Raw genomic sequence first — 8,557 nt, forward strand, 5'->3', positions numbered from 1 at the left:
ACGGGGACAGACGGACAGACAGACAGACAGACGGGGACGGGTGTAGGTACGGTGGGTACACCGTGCCTGCCGCCATATATATGCACCACCAGGTATGGGGGGACAGACAGACGGATATAGGGACACGGACGGACAGACGGACACGGGTACACGGACAGAGGTATGGGGACAGGTAGAGGTATGGCAGATATACCCCGCCTGCCGCCATGTATACAGCATCGGGTATGGGGGGACAGATATATGGGAACATGGACGGACAGACGGATATAGGAACATGGACAGACAGACAGGGCCGTGGACAGACAGACGGATATAGGTACATGGACATAAAGACAGATGGAGGTACAGGGACAGACAGACAGAGGTAACGGGACGGGTATAGGTATGGTAGTTATACCATGCCTGCCACCCTATATATAGCACCAGGTATGGGGGGACAGACAGACAGATATAGGGACAAGGATGGGCAGATGGATATATGGACAGACAGACATATAGGTACGTGGATGGACGGACATAGGTACGTGACAGACAGACATAGGTACATGGATGGACAGATGGATACAGGTACATGGATGGACATAAGGAGATGTAGGTACATGGGCAGACAGACACACGGACAGACATAGGTACACGGGCATGAACAGAGAGGTACGTAGACAGACGGACAGAAAGATATAGGTACGTGGACAGACAGACAGGTACCTGACATAAAGATGTAGGTATACGGACATACAAAGGTACACGGACAGATATAAGCATGTGGACAGACAGACAGACAGACACGGGTACACGGCCATAAGGCCAGCTACAGGTGCGTGGGCACGATACAGGCGTGCACGGACAGACGGACACAGACACGGACTCGGCGCCCTGCTTTGGGCACAAAGCACGCTCTTCGGGCATTTCGGTGGGGCTCCCAGGCAAAGCTCGCCTCGCCGCCACTGGAATTGCTCAAGAGGCTCCAAAAATGTCTCTTTTTGGGGGAAATTTCACAACCTGCAGCCTGGGACCTCGGCTGCTGCAAGGCCACGGCTCTCTTTTGGGGTTTTTCCCCACGCCGTGACCCCAAACCCCACAGGAACACTTCGGTGACGGGCTGGTCTGGGGGGGTGAGCCACCACGACAGGGCTGCTGGAGAGGTGTGGGGGCATCCAGGGGGGATTTGTGCCATCGGGGCCATGATCCCGCTGCTATCGCCGTGCTGCTGGTGTCCCATCGGGGCCACGGTCCCGCTGCTGTCACCTATGGCCGGGATCGGAGCTGACAACGCCCACGGGGAGGGTGCAAAGTCCGTGTGGGTGAGCCGGGGGCATCGAGGAGAGGCAGCGAGCCGCAGAGATCCAGGTCCCCGGGCACGGCCCCGCAGTGACGGAGGGGTCGGGGACACCCTGTGGGGCAGGGGGGGGTGAGCAGGGGAGCGGGGCTGCCCGCAGGTATCCCGGTCAGCCGGTGGCTTTGCTGGAAAAAGAAGGAGTTGGGGGAGCAGAGAAATACCGGGATTTGTGTGGAAATGGGGAGCGTGGGGCTGCTCGCAGGGATATGGGCAGCAACGGCCCCAGCTCAGCTGGCTCCCGCTCCGAGCTGTCACCTCCAGACGCAAAATGTTGAAAAAGATGCTCGGCAGCACCAGGAATCCCACGTGGGTGCTCCAGCTGCATCCCAGCCCATCAGCTATGGCCACAGCCATCACCAGCACACACCTCGGGCCCTTTCCAGCCCCCACCCTGTGGGCATCCCCATTCCTGGCACTGCTCAGAGCCAGCACCGCGCTCCCCAGACCCCAAAGCCGCCCTCCTTCCACCACGGCGGGGTGGAAGAGCAGCAGGGAAGGAGCTGGGCTCTGCCAGAACACCCGTCCCCACGCTCCTGTCACCCCCTGGGGACAGAGGGGTGACCGAGGGGCTTTCCGGGGTCACGTTTCACCCCGCTTCCAGGTGCAGAAGCGACCCTGAGCTTTGACAGAGCACCGGTTGTACTGGGAACGCAGCAGGACACGGAGTAACAAACCTTCGGAGACAGCATGTTCCCGGGGGCAGCCATCCCGCGCTGCCCTGCTGTTTTATTGATTTTTAAGAAAAAAGAAAAGCAGAGAGGAAACGGGGAACTTCAGTTCTCTGCCTCCCCTCCAAGGAAGGGACCTGGAACTGCAACTCGCCATCAGTGACCCCGTCTGAGAGCTCCAACCCCAAGCAGCTGATGTTTGCCTCCCTCTCCTCAATCCCATTCCTCCTTTCAGCCACGTTTGCCCACGCCCCACCCTGTGCCACCCTGTCCCACTCCTCCCTCCCAGCCCTTTTGAGGGGTTTTGAGCCAAATCCCAGCCCCAAGGAGCCGGGACTTGGTTGGACACCGCTGCTGGAGGAGCAGACAGCCCTTGGCTGATTTACACGATGGCATTTAACTGATGGCTGTCCGCAGGAAAGGCAGGGACAGACCCTGTCAGAAATCACCCGTTATCTTCACAAGCACCTGCCTGAAGGGAGCACAGGAGCCTGGGGAAGGAGCTCTGCTGCCCCGGCCCCACCCTGCAGTCCCAGGGGGCCGAGCCCACCCCAGGAGAGCTCTCCCCACTTGAAAGCAAACCAGGAGACGCAGCGGTTTGTTTCCAGTTGTATTTCAAGCTTTCAGTTTGAGGGTACACGACACTGGAAGTCCTCCTCACCCTCCCGCGTTCTCTGCACATTTCTGGAAACGAGAGTGGTGAAACATCACGGTTCAGGGGGAAGGCTCTCACGAGGGAGAGCACCAAGGCACTCATCGAGGGGAACATCAGGGCTTCAGTCACCTCTAGCAGCTCCTTCCTGGTATTGAAGTTCCTTTTTTAAGTTTCCCTGTTAAGTTTCAGGCGAGCTCCTCGTCCTGTCGTTGCTCCACGTTAAACAACGCGATTGCTGCCAGCAGCTCGGCAGGAACAGGACCACGAAACCAAACCCACCTGAACCTGAGATCCCAGGGAGGGGGGAAATAACCAGGATGGAGCCAGCCACCAACTCCAGCCCCCCACAGGCTGGTTCCGAGGGCTGCACCCCCCGGAAAGCCCCTCTCCAGCCTCCACCTCTGCAAGCAGCTTCAGATGGGCACAGAGCTGAGGTCTGAGCCCTCGGTTTTCACTGCAGTCTGCCCCCAAAGCAAGTCCCTGCGAGGCCACGCGTCACCGTGGCAGCAGAGCTGCTGGCACAGGGGCTGTGCAGCAACACGGGGCCTCCCCAGGCACCCAAAAAGGGGAAAGGGGAGAAAGGAAAAGGCATGTGGGTGCTTTGGGGCACGCAGCCATCCGTGCTGCCTCCTACCTGCGGGCTGGGATAGCACGGAGGAGCCCTGAGGAGGCAGGGCAGGCACGGTGAGGCCATTCCCCAGAGCAGCAAAGGCACTTGGAGCTTCACACAACGCTTCTTGTTGTTATTTTCTCTGAGAATAAACCTCTAAGCAGCTGATCAACAGCTGAGATCCTGCCCGTTTCACAGACAGAAAGAGGAGATTCCTCCCAGGCACAGCACAGGGGGAAACAAAGCCCAGCAAGTCCCACCAACCCCACCCCTCTGCCACCAGCACCACACAGCGCCCTGCTCTCCATCCCGTGCTGGAAACTCCTCTCCCACACGGCTTCCCACCCGCTCTGAAGGAAACAGAGAGGTTGTGCTAGTGCTGGTGGGTCACACACATCCAGCAGAGCCATGTGAGCACCCCAGCGGAACGGCATCGTTCCAGTTAACTCCTCTAACCCTCTTTCAAGGTCCCTCCCAGCTCCTTGGCTTCATGCTCGCTGCACAAACGGCCAAAATGCCCCACTGAGGACCCTTACGCTATTTTTCATGTGTCTGAGCTGCCTCGTTGAGGAGTTTAGGGGGGTTTAGGGGGGCAGAAAATACTAAAAAAGTATCAAAAATCCAAAGGAAACAATTAAATAACCCATTCAGCATGTCACACAGGCACAGCAACAGTGGCCAGCTGCCGCACGAGCACCATACACAGTCCTCCTGTGCCAGAGGAGCCCCGCTGCCCTCGGGAGGATCAGTACACCTGGATCCTGGAAAATTCAGCTGGAACGAGCGGTGCTGGGGCTGCTGGATGCCCCGGGGCTTGCTGAACCCCAGCCAGGGGCTCTGGGCCCACGGGTGCCTGTAGTCCTGGTGGGCACACGTGTTGTGGGATGGAGAACTTGCCTGGCTGGCAGAACTGTCCCGGCGAGGCCCCGGCGTGGGTTTGGGGGTAAAAGTCCCCGAAGGCACCTCTGGATTGGGAGGGGGAGGAAGGGAGGCTGTGTCCTGCCGCAGAGCTGTGCTGAGCCCCCGCGTGTCCCCCCGCGGGGCCGTGTCCTGGCGTGCAGCTGTGCTGGAAGCCCTGGCTCTGAGCAGCGGGGTGCTGCGGGGGGAACGTGGGAAGAGCTGGAGGCGAGGAGCTGCAGGAGCTTTGCGTGGGGTACGCGCCTGGCGGAGGGGTGATCCTGGGAAGGAAGGAAAAGGGAAAGTTATTCCAGAACTGGCGCTGCCTCGCTGCTGCTGGAAGTGCCCCGGGGGCAGGTTTCCTCCTGACCAACACTCACAGAGGTTGCTGCAATCCATCAGAGAAATGCTGTCTCTTACAACAGGAGGAACTCCTATTACAAGCAGGGTTTGGGTAAAAACAGGGATATTGGTCACCCGGGACAGATGTGCCCACTCCCAACCCCCAGAACAAGTGGGGTTTAGCCCTAAGTCTCTTCCCAAAGGGCACATGCCAGCCGCACTGCAGGGTTTGGCTTTACGAGGCCTCACAATTTCCATGCACACCCCCCTGCCTCCCATCTAAGCCATTCAGCAGCAGCCACAGCTGCCCAGCATCACCTATCGAGAACCATAAAGGCCTTTGGTGGAAGCAGGAGAGCGAAAGGGAAGGAGGAGAGCTACAGATGAGATGAATCCTTCAGAAGCCAGGTCTAGAAGCAGCCTCTGCCAGCAGAAGGCATGACTCACCCTGCATCAAGCAGGATCTGCCTGGGAGCCAAAGCCTCGGGGCCTCCAGGAGCGCTGCCCGGCCCACGCAGACGCTCAGCAGGGCATCGAGGCAGCGCTCACACAGCTGTGACCACCAGATCCCAGCGAGAACAAGGGGCTGGCTCATGCTGGGGGCTGGGAGCTTGGGTTTGTTCCCCCCACAGCTCCGTTTGTGGAGGCAGGCGCGATGCAGGAGGCAGAGCCTCCTAGAAATGGCTTCTGCCTGCTGGCAACTCGGTGCCTGCAGCTGCCTGGAGCTTTAAAACCCGCTCAGAGCTCGCACTCGGGAATAAGGGATCAAAGCAAGAAGAACGAAGGCCCAGAAGCAAGCAGCAGACTTGCACCTAAGCCACAGAGAGATGCAAATTGAGCTGCAGAAATGGAAACGTCCTCGAAACGCCTTCCCACACCCTGCTTGACAGTCAAATCCCTCTGTAAATCCCTCTGTAAATCCCTCTGAGCCCGCACAGCCCGCTGATGGCAGCTCACCTAAGGAGAGCAGGTTTAGGTGTGGAGCCCAAACTGAGCACAAGGTACCAGCAGCAGCACTGGAGTGGTGCAGACACGGGCTCTGCTGCAGTGACAGTGACCCTCCTCGCAGGGGCAGCGCTGACAGGAGGAGGCAAAACGCTCCTGGGTTTGCCTGGGCTCCCCTGCGAGCACTCAGGCTCAGTCCGATTGCCCCACAGGATCTGGGTGTGTGTTCCTGCCAGGGAGGGTCTGTTTTATGGCTTCCCCTCAGGTGAGGGTAGGTGCAAACACTTCAGGATGCTTTAGAATGAGCCTGTGGCTTCAAGAGAACGTGGAATTTAACCCTTCATAGAGAAACAGCCTTCCTCTGCCAAACTCAGATGGCATCTTAGAGCTGGGGAAAAATTGACCTGGATTTCTGAGCTTTACAAAATACCAGTGAGTTCTCAGGGACTGCGATAGACACAAAATTCAAATAACCCCCAAACGTCAGCTCAAGTGCCAAGGTTTCTTTTTGGCAGAGCTGCCTCGCTTGATGCTGAACACAAGCACAGCAAGGTGGCACCTCCAGTTCCCAACAGTAGCTTTGGACGTGACCAACTTCACAGCGCTGCTGGCAGGCGGGGCAAAGACAAATAAAGATCACGCCCCAGGGCACAACAGGGCCAGGAACAAATGGCAGGAGCCCTGGCAGGAGCCCTGATGTCAGGGCAGAGCTGCACGACTCTGCTGTCATGCTGCTGTTACCTCTGCGTGCATCGATACAAACACAAACCTTTTAGGGGTGGCTCAGAGCCACCTCACGCCCCAAATTCTCTCTGCCTGGCAAGAAATCCTCACGGGAATTCCCACACTTACTTGACGCTCTCGGAGGCTCTCCTCTCTGCCGAGGCCCCCGGGATGTATCTCAGCCCTGGCACTCTCTTCAGCAGGGTGAAGGGGAACAGCCGATCCAGCTTAGAGCTCACCGACTCGGGAATATCCAGGCAGAAGCAGTAGCCGAGCCCATCTGAAGCCAGCAACACGTCAAGGAGGCCCTCAGACAAAATGTGCTTGTTTCTGACACGGCCACGCACCATCCCCCTCCGGCTCCAAACCAGTTTTCCCTGGAGAACTCTCCCAGTTCTACCCGGTGCCATCCCCACAGCCCGCTGCCCTCCTCAGCTCCGGGATCTCTGCACGCCCTGAAGCCACGAAGTGGAAGCAGAGGGCAAGAGACAAACGCAGAGCTGGGTGTGCTGCGGGCAAGTAGAGCCGGTGAGAATTCGGTGCAGAAAAGAGCCCGGGAAACGCCCTAAAGCTGCAGCACGCTCACAAACAGCAACCCCACGCTGTGCTTCAGGGCTGGGCCCTGGAAGGATACAGGCCTCCCCAACCAGAAGCCCGCAGATGTTACCGAGGAGGGAGGAGCGGGGGATAAACCACGCCACGCAGAGCAGAAACCACGGCACCAGCACCACCGGGACCCTCACCCCGAGGAGCAGAGCCCTCCTCATCCGCGAGCGCGTGGTCGACACCCCCAACATGGCAAACGCCACCGGCATGAACCCCCTGGGGTCTTCCACCTCCACCACCCTCGAGACGACAGCCGCGAGCAGGAGGTACAGGAGGGCGGAGAGGAGGGCGAACAGGACAGTGAGGAAGCAGTGCTTGGCGGTGCCGACGTTCTTCTCAAAGCTGCCTGCGAAGTACCAGACGAGAACGGCCCCGCAGCTCAGGGATATCAGGTCATCGTAGCTGAAGACGTAGGTGAGCAGCCTGTGGACTGAGCACAGCAGCACATCACAGCGGCAGGGACAGCGAGGGGTTTGTTTTAGCCACCAGAAACTGGATTCGTTTTAACCAAATCTGTTTAGCTGGAGCAGAGGGAGACTGAGCCTGCAGAAGGCATCGCTTTTTGTTCTACCCTGCTGCAGAAGAGGGGGAGCTTGGGGCGTTTAAAACCAGGCGTAAATAATGAAACGCTGGTAAAAGGAGAGCTGTCGTGGGCACTGCACTGATGGACTGACTCTCCGTGCTTCCTGGGGTGGTGACTGGAAAAAAGCAACGGTTTCTGTAGGAAATTTCGGTCTCATTAAAAGAGAAGGAAGGAGACGTGGAAACAGTAAGGCTGGAGCTCCAAGATCTGGTCCAACCACCACAGTCACCCACCAAACCCTGTCCCCAAGCACCACGTCCAACCTTCCCCTGAACACCCCCAGGGACAGTGACTCCACCACCTCCCCGGGCAACCCGTCCCAGCGCCTGACTGCCCTTTCTGAGCAAAAACGCCTCATTTCCAACATAAAAACGACTGCCCAGTAACCATACCTGCCCTGCTAATTATCTCCCACAACAAATAACGAACCAAACCGCCTCAGGCCGGTTGCTCTCAGCAGCAGCCCTGGGGGTTCCCAGCGCCAGCCCCAGCCCCGTGCGCACCTCAGGACCCCCCCCAAAGCCCCAAAGCCCCGCTCCCCGCCGCTGCCGGGGCAGGAGGCGGCCCCGCACGTTCCCCCTCACCTTCCCCCGCCCTCAGGGGGGTCTCGGGGGTGCCGCCGGTGCCGCCCCCGCCCCGCAGCAGCGCGGGCCCGGAGGTGCCGAGGGTCAGCAGCAGGGTGAGCGCGCTGCCGGCCGCTGGCCACCGCCGCCCCGCCGCCATCTTGCCGCGCGCCGCCCCGCTTCCGGCCGCCGCCGGAAGGCCTGCGCCGTTGCCATGGCGACGCCAGGCGCGGCGGGCCCTCCGTTGCCATGGCGACGGGCTTCGCTTTTCCCTTTTTTATCTTTTAATCCCTTTTATTTTTTATTTATTTTTTATTTTTTTTTAATTTTTAATCCCCTTTCCATTTCCTTTTTTTTTTTGAGTTTTAATCCCCTTTCTCTTTTCTTTTTCTATTTAACTTTTAATCCCCATTCTTTTTTTTTTTAATTTTAATTCCTTCTTTATTTTTTTAAAACTTTTAATTCTCCTCCTCCTTTTCTATTTTTGTTTAATGTTAATATCCCCGTTTTCCTTTTCCTTTTTTCCCCTTTCCTTTCTTTTTTTTTCTTTTTTCCCCCTTTCCTTTTTTTCCCTTTCCATTTTTTCCTTCTTTTTCCTTTTTTTTTTTCCCTTTTTTTTTCCTTTTTTT

General features: G+C 57.8%; 1 protein-coding gene across 3 annotated transcripts; it reads right to left on the reverse strand.

The window, feature by feature from the left end:
- Positions 1-2,620: 2,620 nt before the first annotated feature.
- On the reverse strand, positions 2,621-8,420 carry RHBDD2 (rhomboid domain containing 2). Of its 3 annotated transcripts, XR_014619025.1 has the most exons (5): positions 7,950-8,420; positions 6,811-7,205; positions 6,306-6,456; positions 2,789-4,447; positions 2,621-2,688 (listed from the first exon to the last, which is right to left on the reverse strand). XR_014619025.1 is itself a non-coding variant. In XM_084299374.1 (4 exons), the coding sequence occupies exons 1-4, from the start codon at positions 8,177-8,179 to the stop codon at positions 4,015-4,017; spliced, it is 1,209 nt and encodes a 402-aa protein (XP_084155500.1). In that variant the 5' UTR covers positions 8,180-8,420; the 3' UTR covers positions 2,631-4,014. The 3 variants fall into 3 exon arrangements, 2 of the variants coding, with proteins under 2 accessions (XP_084155500.1, XP_084155501.1); XM_084299374.1 differs by having other exon boundaries at positions 2,631-4,447; XM_084299375.1 differs by having other exon boundaries at positions 2,631-4,447; positions 6,811-7,212; positions 7,950-8,203.
- Between the last annotated feature and the right edge of the window lie 137 nt (positions 8,421-8,557).

The sequence above is a fragment of the Netta rufina genome, assembly GCF_964035555.1.
Source record: "Netta rufina genome assembly, chromosome: 21".
NCBI lineage: Eukaryota > Metazoa > Chordata > Aves > Anseriformes > Anatidae > Netta > Netta rufina.

What these genes read in the sequence shown, in the direction of transcription:
- RHBDD2 (XM_084299374.1), bottom strand. Translation starts at nt 8,179, where the DNA reads ATGGCAACGGAGGGCCCGCCGCGCCTGGCGTCGCCATGGCAACGGCGC. An exon ending in GCTTCTGGTTGGGGAGGCCT is followed by an intron (nt 6,457 to 6,810) that starts GTATCCTTCCAG and finishes TGCTGGCTTCAG; the next exon opens with ATGGGCTCGGCTACTGCTTC. An exon ending in AGAGCCTCCGAGAGCGTCAA is followed by an intron (nt 4,448 to 6,305) that starts GTAAGTGTGGGA and finishes CTTCCTTCCCAG; the next exon opens with GATCACCCCTCCGCCAGGCG.